Genomic DNA, 16,835 nt, shown 5'->3' with positions numbered 1-16,835 from the left:
TCCCTTGATCTTGATTGTATCCTTCTGTTAATAGAACTTAGGATTGCATTAGCTTTTTCGGCTGCTGCTGATATTTAGTTGGTTGTCCACTACTTTTGATTTTTCTTGCCTAAGTGTAGGACTTTCCTTTTCTCTACATTGAATTTCATTTTGCTAGATATGGCCCCGTGTTCTAGTCTGTCAAAATCCATTTGGATCTTGAGCCTATCGTCTTGGGTATTAGCTATTCCTGCCAGCTTAGTATCACCTGCAAATTTGGCAAGTTCCCCTTCTATTCCCTCATCTAAGTCGTTAATGAAGATATTGAAGATATTGTTTGCTTTTCTTGCTTGTTTGTCAAACATATACAAGACAACAAGTATGAACATAAACAAGAACAAAGGCAGTAAATACAGATCAATGGGGACAGTAAGACAGGGATGGTGGGCACACTGGTGCGCTTATGCACGCCCCCTTTGAGGACCTCTTAGGAATGGGATGAGGTCCATGGTAGATAGTTTGAGGTTGAAGTTGCGAGGGTTTGAGGCTGTGACAATGGAGTTGGGTAGGGCGTTCCAAGTGTTGACCACTCTGTGGCTGAAGTCGTGTTTTCTGCAATAGAGTTTGCATCAGTTTACCTGCAGTTTGCATCGGTTGTTTGCCCACATATTGTTGTGATTGAAGTTGTTGATGGGCAAGATGTTATAGCAGACAATTTTGTGACCTATACTTAGATCGGACCGCAGGCGGTGCAGTCCCAGATTGTCCAGGCCCCAAATTTCAAGCCTGGAGGCATAGGGAATTCTATGGTGAGTAGAGGAGTGCAGAACTTTTCTCGAGAAATACCTCTGAACCTGCTCAATTGACCTCTTTATAAATCTCCCCCAGCCTCCCGGTGTCTCAATGTTTGTCTCAAGATTGCACAGCTCCAAATACCTTGAATCATCCCCCAAACTAGCAAGATAACATTCTTTCCTTCACCACTTCAAGGACAAAAGAGAAGTGTGACCTTCCTCTCATGGCCAAGGATGCAGGGATCTTGTAAATCAGTGACTTCCTCTTTCCTGGTGGGTTTATTTAAGCTGCCAAGGAGGTATTTTTGTTTCACTTGTTCTGGCTTGTTCTGCCAGGGATGGTGGTTGGAAGGTTAGGGAAGTATGTGAGTTATTGTGATTAATGTTGATGGTTGCCATGTTTTATTTTTCTTCTGTTTTGTTATGTTAGGATTTGCTTGATGTTTTTAGCTCTGATCTGTGCTCAGACAACAACATTTGTATGCATTGTTGGGGCCATATAAGAAGAATTTATAAACAAATACAGTCAATAGATACAAGATCATATTGCTTCCATGTTGGAGATTCCACTTGCATTATAGTGAACAATGAGAACAATGAGCCAATGGGACAACTTACCTTCAGAAATCGTAGATGCTCCCATCATTGGAGGGTTTTAAGAAGAGACCGGGCAGCCATTTGTGTCAAGTGGTATAGGGTCTCCTGCTTGAGGAGGGGGTTGGACTAAGAGACCTCCAAGTTCCCTTCCACCCCTGTTGTTCTGTTAGATGGCTACAGCCTTCAAAGAGACTGTGAAGAACACAGGGCAGAAATTCTGTGTTAAATAAGACATAGTCATACTTCAGCTGATCCCTCTCCTTCTGCCCACCATGACGTCCTAGTCCAATGGCAGTGTCCTTCTAGAATTCAGATGCCATGATATCCCCAAGAGTCTAAAAGAGAGTAGCGCCAACAGAAGAAGAACCTGACAGCTTGAGAAGGCTAAGAGGAACCAAGAACCACTACTTCACATATTTGCAAGTCGTGCATATCAGAGATCACCAGCTGCAAGGTTTTTGCTCAGCTCTTCAGTGGGATTGTAACACTGTGTGCTTGCCACCACCTGCATAAGAGAGGCAATAATAATCAGCTTCATCCTCTGCCTCAAGATTGGAAATGCTTAACACAGAAGATTTTCTGGAGTTTTCAACAGAACCGGAGAATCGTGCAGGGATTCCAGAGGCTGTGTTGCTATCATAATATATGAGGAGTTTGGGCGAGGTTCCAGGCTTCTGTTGATACCAGGAGGAATACCCTGTTCCAATTGTTCCACTGCTTATAGTACAAGACATTTGGACTGTCCCTCCAGGAGATCCAGAGGCAGAAGTTGGTTGATTCAGGTCAAACTGGGAAAAACTTCCTGAAAAAAAAAAAAGCAAAAATGACAGGAGGATTCAATCAGCAATGACGTTCATTGAACTTAGGAGAAATGTGTGGTAGGAACAGACCCCTAAAATCAAAGAAGTAGAGGAGAAACCACTGCCCTGAATTTTTAGGTGATGGAGGAAGAGTATAAAAGTCCCAGCCTTTTAAAATAAATATCCCAACTTATCAATTACCCATAAAGGAAGAGGAAAGGATGAGAAGGGGCAGCCAAACCATGGTGGAAGATGGGGGTCAGGAATGAATTGTCTGCAGATCCAGGTGTCCTCTCTGCTGTTAAGCCTTTGGCCAGTGGGGAATTCAAATTCATGCAAATGATCTGCCTGCTCATTGAATCCTCCTCAGATATGAGAGCTTGCCTCAGATAAGAGGGAAGATCATCCTTTGAGGTTTCATCCTCTTCAAGCGTTAAGATTTGCTGGTGCAGTGTTTGTGGACACTCCCATTTAGTGAAGCGAGAACTTTTGGGAAGGACGTTGGAGGAATGGCAGAGGACAAAGCTTACCTGAGACATGACCTCTCTTTCTCTCCTCGATCATCCTTTGTTCAGGCTGAGAAACATTCCACTCAGCAATCCAGGGAAATGATGGCCCATTTTAGAGATGTTAGGAGCGACAACTGTCTATCTTAGGTCACAAATTTATGTTTCCCACAAAAGCTGCAGTGCTCATCAGAGTTGACAAAAAAAAAAAAAAAATCAGTTCAGAAGCTACATGGACTACTGTACTAAGATAAGAGCTGGTGCCCCACTGTGATATAATCCACTTCAGTGGCCATATGGACTACAAAGATTGGAGCTGGAGTCCCAATATAAGATAAAACGAAAGCTCAATCCACGGCACTTCCTAGAGCCTTTCTCCTAAACGAGGACTACAGTAGACCTTTCTACAACAAACATATACTATTAAAAGTCCAAAACATTTATGAGGTGCAGCCCACTTTGTCAGATGCATCTGGTGGCTTGGCTGATATAAGATTTTAATGTGGGGTGCAGACAGAGAAACAAAGGGTGGGACCACAGGGCCACTTATCAGTATTAAAATGAAATGAAAGATTTCTGCCCACATCAAACCCAGTTCTAGGTATATACAAAAGGACACCAGTCAACCTGGACTGCAGCTAAACTCCTAAGGTTTCCCCAAAGAATGAAGGCTAATGGCATTGCGTCCCTTCCTGGCCCATTTAAATGACTTTATTGTTTACCAGGATGAACCATAGCAATAGCACTTAGACTTATATACCGCTTTACAGTGCTTCACAGCCCTCTCTAAGCGGTTTAAAGAGTCAGCCTCTTGCCCCCTACAATCTGGGTCTTCATTTCACCCACCTCAGAAGGATAGAAGGCTGAGTCAACCTTGAGCTGGTTGGGATCGAACTGCTGGCTGTGTGCAGAGTAAGGCTGCAGTACTGCATTATAATAGGATGGCTGGATGGAAGGAATGAAAGCAGCAATAGCACTTAGATTTACATGACACTTTACAGTGCTTTTACAGCCCTCTCTAAGCGGTTTACAGAGTCAGACTCTTGCCCCCAACAATCTGGCTCCTCATTTTGCCCACCTCAGAAGGATGGAAGGCTGACTCAACCTGGACCCTGGTGGGATTCAAACTGCCAAATTGCAGGCAGCCAGCAGAAGCAGCCTGCAGGACTGCATTCTAACCACTGCACCAAACCCTATTTGGCATTTTGTCCTTGTTTCTAAGATCCGCTTGATGTTGAGTTTAGAAAGAGATGCTTCTGTTTTTAAGAGAGAGAGAAAAGATACAATCATGTCATTTCTTGGTGGACTTTAAGGTCTTCTTTATTAGCAGGGAAAACCAAACCGATAAAAATGTTTCACTTCCTTTCGAGGGGTTTTGGTCTCACTTCTCTATTCAAATCAAGCACTGTGCACCCGTTCCCGGTCCAAACTAAACAGTAATACGTAGCCTCGTCTTCCACCAAGGTCCCTGTGATGGTCAGAGACATGGTGTTCCCTGACCTGGAGCCAGAGAAACGGTCTGGGATGCCTGGTTGTCTGGTGCTGGTGCTGTATATTAAGAGCCTTGGGGTCTCCTCTGCCTTCTGCTGGATCCATCGTGGGTAATTGTTATCAGTGATGGTTCCTCCACTGTATCTACAGGACATGGTGATGGTCCCTCCTTGAGCTACAAAATCTGGATCTTTCAAGCTCTGCAGCTGCTGGATGCTTGCTCCTGAAAGAGGACGTGGAATTTAGGAAACAAAAGAGAACATGGAACTAAGGAACATAAGGTAAATCTACCCTATACAGCCAAACCACAGCCAGCACTGCATTCCACATGGAGACCACCAAAAGGATTTTTCCCTCCTGTCCTCCGATTCCCTTGGTCTCACCTAAGGAAGACAGGATGGTGAAGAGCAGAAGTACCCAACCCATGATGGACAATTAGATAATCTTCCTAGACGAATCCATCAGTCATTGGCTTCAACCTGGCCTCTCTTAAATCCCTAGAGGGGAGAAATACAAGTAGCATGCAAATTAGGTTGTTCTTAAAACCATGCTGATCCCTGCTTTGGCCAATCAGGAGGAGTGTACAGTTCGCAAAAGGTGCAGAATGTAAGTTATTGATTAACACATGACATTTGTGGGCTTAGAGATGAATCGATAAATAGGTTGGGGTTCATAGCATGAACTGGAGAATCTTAGGATGAAATCCCAACTCTACCCTTAAGATTGTTGGGTTGTCTTCATCCGTGGTCTTCATTTGCTCTCTTTCACTATATATAATTTCTCTAGGAAAATAGTAAAATCATCAAGATACCGCAAGGTGCCTTTTTTTTTAAAAAAAAAAAAGGCAACTGGACTATGTTTTTTCTTGAGAAAGAATTGATTTTTTTACTCTTGAATAAGAAGCTTCCCTTCTCATTCAAGAGGCTTCACTAGTTCTGACAGGATGGTGGGAAGATGTGTCAGACCTGATGAAGCCCCTTGCATGAGAAGGAAAACTTCTTCAAAGAAAGAACATTTCTTCCTCAAGGAAAAACATAGTCGAGTTGCCTTTTGGGAGAAAAAAATCACTTTTGAGACAACCATAACCTGGATGATTGAGAATCTCCAAAAACCTCAAGATATCTAGCAGGAAAGACAATATATCAGCATAAGAAATAATCTCAAGATTCTTATTCAGGATCCAGTAGACCCCACAGATTGAAGAATTTATTTGTTTGCTTAATTTACTAATATTACTGTTGTTTCCCATGGATTCTTCCATGTTTTGATTTTTACCCTGTTTTCGCTAGTTGTGTTTCATGGGAAGAGTAATATGATGCAAATAGTGGGCAGTGAATAAATTCCATATTTGCTTCTCCACTACAAAGAACGGAAGGTGGACTATCAGGACTCAGAAGTAAACTCCTCAGTCTAGTTGATTATCATCCTTTGTTTCTCCCTTCTGCGTTTCTATCCTATGCTATAAACCACCATTGCAATTAGACCAACATGGGGATATTACCAGCCTTATCTAGAAGGAAAAACATGCTTTCTCAGTCCTGCCATCAACCTGAAAACCCAGCTTCCATCACCTAGAACTGCCCCTTGGACTAAAATGTCAGACTGAGTTTGACATGGCAATCCTGACCTCTACTTGGTTGAGACAACACAACCTCAAGGTAGTTTTGGTGTTGGCCAAGGCAGGTGCCAAGATTCTCTTCAGCCAAATAAAGAGGAAGCATAGTGACCAACATGAAATGAAATGGCAAGTTTACACCCAATTTTTCATGACTCTAAAGATGGTGGGTGAGAAGGAGGAATGGGAAGGAAAACAGTTTTGAACTAGAAACACAGATTTTTTTTTTTTTAAAAAAACAACTTAAGGGGGCGACAAACAAAACCATAAAGGAGAAGTTCCCTTGTAAGCAATGTGAGAAAGTTTGGAGAGTCCAAAGAGACAAAATTGGAAGACCTGTTGACAGAGCCAGAAAAGGGAGCTGAGATTTTAAAGGGTCTCTTAGTTTGCTCGTATATCCAATCTAAGGTGTTGTATTAATTTCAATTTCTTCCTACTCCTTTTGGTACAAAAGAGTCTCACTGTTTCTCCAAGTGATGCTGAACGAGAAGGGGTCTGATTCAAAACAACCAGGGCCAAAATCTTGAAAGACATTAAAGAGTAAAGAAGAATTTCCACCAAGGAGGTATAATTTCAAAAGGGGAGAGAAACATTAAATTGCAAAAGGATGAGTGATGGACTCAGAAGAAGCTTCTCCGAACAGAAATGATCAATAAGAATCAAAAAGTGGGTGTCCAAATAAGAAGATGCATAAGATCAGGAGGAGAGAAGGCCAGCCCATAGGTGGAATGTTGAATAAAGATATGCAACATGGCTGTTGTCTCCAAATGGGATATTATGTGAAGTGCTTTGAGTAGGTCTGAATGCTAAATGAGACGTATTCACAGGTCAGCTGATCCCAACCCAATCCACCCACCATAAAGTCCCTGTCCAATTGCAGCATCCTTCTAAAATTCAGATGTCATCACATCCCCAAGAGTCTAAAACGGAATGACAGGCGTGAGGAAACACCTGATATTCTGGGAAGACGAAGAGGAACCAAGAACAATATGTCACCCGTTGGCAAGTCATGTATATCGGACAGCACCTGCTGCAAGGTTTTTGTTCAGCTCTTCAATGGGCTTGTATCACTGTGAAATTGCCAGCACTTGCAAGATACAGGCAATAATAATCAGCTTCATCCTCTGCCTGGAGATTGGAGATGGTTAACACGGCAGATGTTTCAGAGTTTTCAATAGAACCAGAGAATCGTTCTGGGATTCCAGAGGCTGTGTTGCTGTCCTCATATATAAGGAGGTTGGGGGCATTTCCAGGCTTCTGTTGATACCAGGAAGAATCCCCTGCGTCAAGGGTTCCACTGTTTATAGTACAAGGGATTTGGATTGTCCCTCCAGGATATCCAGACACGGATTCTGGTTGAGTCAGGACAACTTGGGAGAAAGTCCCTGAAAGACAACAAAGATGACAGGAAAGACTCTATCAGCACCATCTTCATTTCAGTCTGAAGAAATGTGTGGTAGGAACAGAAATTAGGGGATGATCTCTGAATGATCAGTAGATAGAGGAAGGCTACAGTCACAGCAGTTTTAGTAGAAACCCCAAGACATAAATTACCCAAAAAAGAGGAGGAGACGATGAGAAGAAGACACAGCCAAGCCATGGTTGAAGGTCAGAACTGAATTATCTGCAGATCCAACTGTCCTCTCTGCTCTTAAGCCTTTGGCCAGTGGAGAATTCAAATTCATGCAAATGATCTTCCTGCTCATTGGATCATCCTGAGATATCCAGCTTCAGATGAAAAGAAAGACCTTCCCTTGATTGTTTCTTCCTGCCTGAGAAGGGGTTGGACAAGAAGACCTCCAAAGTCCTTTCCAACTCTGTTATTTTGTTATTCATTTTGGAGATTGTGATTTGCTGATGCAGCTTTTGAGGAGACCATCCAGTTTGGTTGAGCGAGAACATTTGGAAAGGATTTCAGCTCACCTGAGGTGTAGAAAGCATGCATGAAAATTGTCTTTATTTTATGCCCTTCATCCTTCCTTCTTCAGTGTGAGACAGATCTCTCTCAGCCTTTCAGGGAAATGGTGACTTATTTCAGGGATGTTAAGAATGACAACCCTCCATGTTGGGTCACAAGTTCATGTTTTCCTGAAAAATTGTTGTGCTCATCTGACAGGATCTCCAAGAGTTGACAATAATCTATTTATTCATTTCTTTGAATTGATTAATATTCAAACTCCTTCCCATGCATTCTGTTATATTTTGATTTTCATCTGTTTTCTGTCCCTTGAGAAGGGAAATAACAGGTTTTCTCATCACTACTGACAGCCTGAATAACAAGCCTCCTTAAAGGAGAACTCGGTGAAGTAAAATTTCAGACTAAGTTTTGAAAACACAGCAATCCTGACCTCTACTGGTTATGTCACTCAAGCCTCAAGATACTTTTTAGAGTGCTGGGCAAAGCAGATGCCAAGACTCTCCTTGTCACAATAAAGGAGGTGTATAGCGACCTACATCAAATGTAAATAGCATGTTTAAATTTATTTTTTTCATGATCCTAAAGGAGGTGAAGGACAAAGAAAAATGGCAACATAGTTAGGACCAGAGGTGGTATTCAGCAGGTTCTGACCAGTTCTGGAGAACCGATAGGAGAAATTTTGAGTAGTTCTTATTACAATTTAAAATTCTTCTTCTTCTTCTTCTTCTTCTTCTTCTTCTTCTTCTTCTTCTTCTTCTTCTTCTTCTTCTTCTTCTTCTTCTTCTTCTTCTTCTTCTTCTTCTTCTTCTTCTTCTTCTTCTTCTTCTTCTTCTTCTTCTTCTTCTTCTTCTTCTTCTTCTCCTCCTCCTCCTCCTCCTCCTCCTCCTCCTCCTCCTCCTCCTCCTCCTCCTCCTCCTCCTCCTCCTCCTCCTCCTCCTCCTCCCCTTCCCCCTCCTCCAAGAAAAATATGATATAATTGGGATAATGCTCAAATAAGGATATGATGGAAGATGAACTTTCACCAGAGTGATCATTCAGTGATTAATACCATACTGGTAGTCCTCAGCTTGCAACCACAGTTGAGCTCCAAATATATGTTGCTTCCTTCATGTAAGCAGACCAAGGCTAATCGGAGGAGCTTATTTCCTGTAAGGTTTTTTGTCTCACTTCTCTATCTGAATCAAGCACTGTGTGCCCGCTTCCAGTCCAGACAGCACAGTAATACGTAGCCTCGTCTTCCACCAAGGTCCCTGTGATGGTCAGAGACATGGTGTTCCCTGACCTGGAGCCAGAGAAACGGTCTGGGATGCCTGGTTGTCTGGTGCTGGTGCTGTGTATTAAGAGCCTTGGGGTCTCCTCTGCCTTCTGTTGCACCCATACAGGGTAATTGTTGTCGCTTATGACACCTCCATCGTATCTACAGGACATGGTGATGGTCCCTCCTGGAGTTACAAATTCTGGATTCTTTAGACTCTGAAGTTGCTGGATACTGGCCTCTGTAAGAGAATAGAGAATTTGGGGAAATAGAAATAAACAAAACGATGCTACGGCCCAGGATGAAATCCTGGGTTTGCCTGCACCTGGGAGATTCTCGGAAGGGCTATTCCCTCGATTCTATTTCTCTTACCAAAAAAAGATAGCACCAGGAAGAGAAAAAGTATCCAAGCCATGATGGATACTTCCTGAAGGAAAGTCTTTTAAACTGGCATCCATCAGGTCTCTCTTAAATCCCCAAGAGGATGAAGAATGCATGTCTATATGCAAATGGGCATTTGTTTTTAAGACCAAGCATGGTTTGTTGTGCATGGAACTGAAGGTGTTTGCCTGCACCCTGTTGACCTACAAAAGATATTGCTGAGCTTACAACAACACCAAAAATAAGGTAGCCAGTCCTGTAACAATATAAAGTGGAACCAGAGCAGTGGTGGGACTCATTTTTTTTTCTACTGGTTCTGTGTGCATGGCTTGGTGGGCATGGCAGGGGGAGGATACTGTAAAATTTCCAGTCAGAGGTGGTATTTGCCAGTTCTCTGAACTACTCAGAATTTCTACTATCGGTTCTCCAGAACTGGTCGGAACTTGCTGAAGACCACCTCTGAACCAGAGGATCCTGAGATGAAAACAAGGACCAGGAGTTACAGGATAGCAGCCTTCCAATATCTCAGGGGCTGCCCCAAAGAAAAGGGAGTCAAGCTATTCTCCAAAACACCTGAAGTCAGGACAAGAAGCAACAGATGGAAACTAACCAAGGAGAGAAGCAACCTAGAACTAAGGAGGAATTTCCTGACAATTAGAACAATTAATCAATGGAACAACTTGCCTCCAGAAATTATGGATGCTCCAACACTGGAAGTTTTTAAAAAGATGTTGGATAACCATTTGTCTGAAGTGGTAAGGGTTTCCTGCCTCAGCAGTGGGTTGGACTAGAAGACCTCCAAGGTCCCTTCTAATTTTGTTATTCTGTGATTCTGATGGCAGAAGAGCTGTTTTCTAACTTGTAAGATTCTCTTTAGGAAAGCTTACAATAAAGGTAATATAAGTACTCACAATTTTGCCTGGATTATCTTGAAGGATTAACAGGCCCATGACATTGCATACATGATAGAATATAGAGTATCCCAACTTATCAGATATTACTGGAGGGCAGAAGCAATTATAAATGGTCTCACAAGTAAGCTGGATTTGCACCACGAAAGGTATTTTAGGTAAGAACTTCACCCAGAATCAACTAGTAAGCAACGAAGCTCATGAAATAGAGATGAGTGGTTATGAATGTGCCACGGTGTACCCATAACCACCCGTGCCAATGCATGTTGTACCAGTTGACACTTTCAAGGGGTTGCCACGGGTGGGCCCAGGTAAAGTGTATTCAGGAATCCCACCATGAGGTGTCTGAGATAGAGGGAACGTAACCAGGGTTTGCTGTAGCTAAGGGGACATGGTGGCTCAGTGGCTAAGGCGCTGAGCTTGCCTATCAGAAAGTTGGCAGTTCGAATTCCTAGCGCCACGTAACTGAGTGAGCTCTTGTCGCTTGTCCCAGCTTCTGCCAACCTAGCAGTTGAAAAGTACGTAAAAAATGCAAGTAGAAAAATAGGGACCACTTTGGTGGGAAGGGAACAGCGTGCCATTCGCCTTCAGTCCTGCCAGCCACATGACCACGGAGACGTCTTCGGACAGCGCTGGCTCTTCGGCTTTGTAACAGAGATGAGCACTGCCCTCTAGAACCAGACTAGCACGTAGGTGCAAGGGGAACCTTTACCTTTAACGAAGAGTTTCCTGCTGCTCTTGAGTTTTGAAGGACTTCCAAGTCACGTACCAATTGTCTTTGAGGAAGATCTACCCCATCCAGAACCAACAGTGGAAAATAAATACATCCAGATCTAGGAGATCCTGAAATCCCCAGAAGCTTGGACTTATGACCGCTATGTCTGGATCACCTTGCCTCCATTCCAAAGAGTGTGAATCAAAACAGAAAGAAAAAGTAAGAAAGGGTCTTGCATTCTTCTTTCAGACAACATGCTGGGAGAATTCCAGGAGTTGAAAACGACACGCCATAAAGTCGTCAAGGATGAAAAACACTGCTCTAATCGTGGTGTCCGTTTCATCTGCAGACTGACTACAACATGAACAGGAAGCTCAAAAGTCGATTCACAACTGCGAGTGATGCTTGAAGAGAACCGAGAAGGGCAGAGTTTTTGTCTTCCTTCCCCATTGCACTGAACATCTGTGCCATGAACTCCCTGGGTTCAAGCAGCAGTAATAGATGGCTTCATCTTCTGCTAGGGCCCCTGTTATGGTCAGGGACATGACATTCCCCGACGTGGATACAGAGAACCGGGCTGGAACATCAGATATTCTGATATTGGTGTTGTAAAATAAAAGCCGGGGTGGTTTGCCTGGATGTTGCTGGGCCCACCAAGGGTAATTGCCATTGGTGATGACAGTAGAGTATCTGCAAGATATGGTGACCGTCCCACCAAGCGGCACTGATTCTTGGTCCTTCAGGCTTTGTAGCTGCTGAAGGCTGAGATCTGCAAGGAAACACAGCAGAGAAGTGCTTATTTAAGGGACTATGGAGAAGACTTGGCCAGCATTCGGGAGAAGACACAGCTTCTCTTTTCCACCAACTCAATGTAGCTCACCAATAGTGGCAAGGAATAGGACCAGAAAGAACATGCTGCTTATTCTGGGGAGATATGACATGTTTGTCTTGTTCACGCGAAACAATCTTCTCTTGGGTCAACACAGTTGTTCTTAAATCCCCAGAGGTCAAAACATCGGTTCCTTCATGCAAATCTCTTACACCTTTATCTTCCATCTCTGATTGGTGGAACAACCACAAGAGAACCACTTGCACCTGCTAGTCAGATGGTTTCTCTGAAAGGTCTTCTAAATTGTATCTGCTACATATCGCTGACTTCAAAGAAATCGGAACAGAGAGGCTTCAAATGGATAGGAACTGAAGCATTGAAGAACTCAGACACTCAACTAAGCTCCAGAAACCCTTGGGCGGAAAATAAACATCTGGATAGACAGCTCTCGCCAAGCAGAACCTAGGCTGAAGCACTTGACTGTTCTCCAAATAATTTGGAAGAATGTCCTGGCAATAATTACTCCTTGCAAAAAATTGTATGACTTGTGTGAAATGACCATGATTCAGATTCAGCAAGCCTCTATTTCAAGCTTATCCTCTTCTCTTCTTTCAGATATTAACCACTACCTGAAAATTTGGACTACCTGGAAATTTTGAAGACATTGTATTCTTTGACTAGCATGGTCAGGAATTCCAGGTTAAGTTCCAAACCTGTTTTGAAGTAAAAGAGATAGATTCCATACTGTTTTTTTTTCCTACTGGTTCTTTCATTCTTCCCTTTTTCTCCATAAAGCACCTCTTTGAAATCATTCTTTTTCATTCCTTCTCCCCACAATTCCATAGATCGGAAACAAATGCTTTGAGAATTGAGGATAAGAGATTCAAATTGAAGGTTTGGTTTCATAAGAACAACAGCAGCACCTGCTGGTTTTATACATCTCTCCAACTTTGTTCAAGAACTTTCATACTACCCATCTCCTAGCTCTTCCTTCTCTTCTTCCCTTCCTTCCCAGCAACACACAAACACAAATGGAAAACTGCTCGTTAAAGGAGGAATGATACTCATATAAAGTTATGAAGATGAGCAGGGTGAGACTGAGGGTGGGGTTAAATGCGTCATCAGCTCGGAATCCTTACGTTCCTACAAGAAACTTAAGACCAGTTTCCCATGAATTCTGTTGACTCTTATCTCATTCTTCTTTGGCTTGACTATTAGTAGAACAGATTTTTGTGTAGAGATAGCATGTAATAAACTTTTAGAGCTTTGAACTCAGCTCTTGTTCCTAGTTTCTTGCACGTGACATGGAGAACAGAACCCATAAGAGTGGCAGTAATAGACCCATCGGCAGGCACAAACAATCAGTATAGAGTGTGTACAAGTATAGAGTTCAAACTAGCTACTTTATTGTTGTATGCCTATTTAGTAGGAATCTCCCTAGACTGGCAGCTCTTGCCTGGGGAAGTCTAGATAAAGGTGTGTTTTGTGTTTTGCAATAAAAGACCCTAACCCTAACCCCTTTGCCATGGTGACTCCTAATTGCAGCAGAATTAGGAGAGAAGAGTAAAATGCAGATAGTTCTCATCTTACAGCCATTCATTTAGTGGCCATTTGAAGTTACAAGGGCACTGAAAAAAAGTGTCTTATGGAGCATTTCCACAGTCGCATTTCTTCTACTAACTCCAAACACTTTAACCTCAGACTGTCTACTGTTGACCTCACCCCATTCCTAAGAGGTCTGTAAGGGGGAGTGCATAAACACACCAGCGTGCCTACCGTTGGTTGTGGTTAGCCGGCAGCAGGTGCGGACAGCTGAGGAGAGTGAGGACTCCGATGAGGGGCCAGGACCATCAGGGAGTGGACTGCTGCCTTCAGAGATTGTGGGGGCTGGCAGCACTGACGAGAAGGTTCCTGAGGAGCCTGTGCCAAGTGCACGTGCACGAAGGATTGCTCGGAGGAAAGAACAATTACAGCAGCACAGGCGAGTCGAGAGTAAGGCTGCAAGGTCATGGCCCCTCCCTCAAGAGGATAAAAGCCAGGTTTGGAAAAGCCTTCCTTGCAGACAGCAAAGAAGCTCTGAAACTCAACTTGTGGACATTTTAGTTTGTGTTTGGAGAATCTGGTAAATTAGTTCTTATCTCTGGGTTTTGGGCAGCATTGACGAACACCTTGGCAAGGCTCTTTCTTATCGGAGATAATTAGAGGAAAGCAGCCTTTTATCTGTAAGGGAACAGAACTCGTTATTAAACCTTAAAAGGTGGGGGCTGCTGCCTTTGTCTGTGTTTGCTCTTGGGGAACCTGGTTGGGTCAGAACAACCATCCCTGTCCTAATGTCCTCTTTTTATTCATATCTATTTCATGCATTAATAATCATGTTTATACTTACATATATTATCAAATGCATGCTTGACCAAATAAATAAATAAAATAAAAAAACAGGATCAAACTTGGAACGCTGGGTAACTGGCATGTATTTTTGACAGTTCCAGGACCTTTTGCGACTATCTGACAAGCAAAGTCAAACGGGGAAGCCAGGTTCACTTAACAACCATATTACTAACTTAACAACTGTGGGGATTCGCTTAACAAAGGTAGCAAGAAAAGTCACAAAATGTGGGCAAAATGCATTTAATGAGTATCTCACTTAACAAGGGAAATTTTGGACTTAGTTGTATTGTAGGTATATATGTTTTGGGAAGAGTGTTCAACGCTTTGTAGTTGCACAAATTCACCTGCGGGAGCCTGACTTGGCATGACAAGCAAAAGGTTTTTGTCTCAGTTCCTCGTTAAAGTCAATCACTGTGTGCCCAGTAAGTTTGTAGTCCCATGAGCTACAATAATAAACAGCATCATCTTCCACTTGAACTCCATTGATCACTAGATTCCAGAGGTTCTGGGAGGCATCGGGGGAAACGCTGAACCTCTCTGGGACCCCAGTTCCCCTGCCTTGATCAGTACTGGTATAATAGTGGTACAGAAAACGTGGGGCTCCACCGGGTTTCTGCTGGTACCACCTGGCTCTCTCGCTGTTAATGCTATAACCACTGTTCATTTGGCAAGGGATATTAAATGTTAATCCTGGAGACGCAGACATGGAGGATGGTTGAGTTAATATCATCTGGGACTCCAAACCTGCAACCCAATAAAAAATGAGGAACTACGTTAGTGTGTCGACTGGATGGATCTTGATGAAACAGACAAGCGTCTTCTGCCTCCCTCGAAAACCTTCAACCAATGGTCTGGACTCACCTGAGAAGAGCCATCCCAGGAACAGAACAGAGTAGGCCCACAACATTGTAAGAGGAATGTGCACACCGCTGTTTTTCTCCTGCCTCTCCTTCCTTCCAAATGCCTTAAATTGAATTCTTGGAGGCAAATTCTCTGCTTTTTATGCAAATACCATCAACTGAATGATCTTTGGTGCTCTGCTGAGCCCTTGTGATGTCACAGGAGGACTCTGGGATGACTTAGATTTAAGAGGAGGTTTTCCAGTCTACTTAAACTGACCCACAACCAGAATTCTGGGGTGATTCTTTCTTGGAAAAAAAATATGTTGTTCTGTGAATGTCCCCAAAGTGCTTTTCAAAATGCAACTAGACTGTCTTTGTTTTTCTTTGAAAAAGTTTCATTTTAATCCAAGAAGCTTCTTCAGTTCTCATCCAAAAACACGAGTTCTGTTCTTGCTCAGGAGTTTATCCTTCATCCATTTGGGGATGAATTAATCAGCTCAATGAGCATGGTTGGCGTCCATTTTGTCCCCTAATGAGGGTTCCCAGCAAGGTGTGCATATTGGTATGTGAGAATGACCTTGGGAGCAGAGCCCACAGCAGGAATGGGGACACTGGAAATATCTCTCCAGTTTCTTGGACTAAGGGTGATGGGGAAAGAAATGTACTTTCAGACTTGCAAGACTGACCTTAACTTGGCAAGGTAGTCCCAATAAAGAAGAATTAATGCCCACATTAACAAAAACTTCTTTACCATAAAGTTACATTAACAGACTCTTGAAAGTCTAAAAACATACTTCTTCCATGTTGCCTTCATGGCACAGAGAAGATCACTTCTCAGATGTTTGCCATTCCCACATTCCTGCGGTGGGCTAAGAAGGCCTCTTATCTGACCATTCCCTGGCTGTTCTTCAGCTGCTGGACACTGAGATCTGAAAGAGATTATGAAAGGGTGGGGAAAGAACGGGACTAGATCACAGAGGAAAATACCGAACGGTTGTGTGATTGACGCCAGAGCAAGTCATAAGATGCCTGTGAGGTTTATCCCTCCCTTATAGTAATTTTAAAAATCCCTCACTGAAGGAGGAGAAGATGATGAAGAGCACAAGGACCTAAGCCATGATGGAAAGGCAGTTAATCTTCTGGAAGGACAGGAATCACTAACTGGCCTTCTCCAAGACCCACTTAAACCCTCTGAGAACAAGTATTGTCAATCCTTCATGCAAATCGGTGGCTTTTTAAGTCCAGGCTGTGGGTGAGGAGGTGCATAAAATCAGCAGATGGCTTTTTGCTGCCCCCTTTTGGATGGATATGGACATGGAGATGGGTTGTTTATAATACCTATAGCAATACCACTTACACTTATATACAACTCCATAGTGCTTTGCAGTAATCTCGGAGTGATTTACAATGTCAACGTATTATCCCCCAACAATCTGGGTCCTCATTTTACCAACCATGGAAGGATGGAAGGCCGAGTCAATCTTGAGCCGGTCAGGATCAAACTGCTGGCAGTGGGCAAGACTCAGCCTGCAATACTGCTTCCTAACCACTGGGCCACCCTGATTCCTAATTCTGCACCAGATAGAAATCGAAGTGGAAGATAGCAATCCTTTCTTACATTTTGGTTTTGTCCTATGCATCACCGACATGGGTGGCGCAAGGGGATCTTCACGGGTGGGATGCAAATATTTTTACTACCTGTTCTGTGGGTATGGCTAGGTGGGCATGGCCATGTGACTGGATAGTCGTGGTGGTTTCTTCTTTTTTGCACCACAACCCCACACACTCCATTTTTTTGCCTCCTGGGCCTCAGG

The 16,835-nt window shown here is 43.2% G+C and overlaps 1 protein-coding gene across 1 annotated transcript in view; it reads right to left on the bottom strand.

Annotated features, from left to right (window-relative positions):
- The window catches only part of LOC113453526 (immunoglobulin lambda-1 light chain-like), a 62,409-nt gene extending 59,915 nt beyond the window's left edge, over positions 1–2,494 (bottom strand). The window contains exons 1-2 of the mRNA XM_087913267.1: positions 2,372–2,494; positions 1,866–2,172 (exon numbers count right to left, since the gene is read on the bottom strand). Coding sequence (XP_087769393.1) covers positions 1,866–2,172; positions 2,372–2,414 — 350 coding nt within the window. The 5' untranslated portion in view covers positions 2,415–2,494. The remainder of the gene's footprint in view (positions 1–1,865; positions 2,173–2,371) is intronic.
- Positions 2,495–16,835: the final 14,341 nt, after the last annotated feature.

Source organism: Pseudonaja textilis, chromosome 15 (genome assembly GCF_049901715.1).
Source record: "Pseudonaja textilis isolate UNSWEBS1 chromosome 15, rPseTex1.2, whole genome shotgun sequence".
In the NCBI taxonomy this organism is placed as follows: Eukaryota; Metazoa; Chordata; class Lepidosauria; order Squamata; family Elapidae; genus Pseudonaja; species Pseudonaja textilis.
The sequence above is the reverse complement of the archived record's forward strand: the minus strand, read 5'-3'. Positions and strand labels throughout refer to the sequence as shown.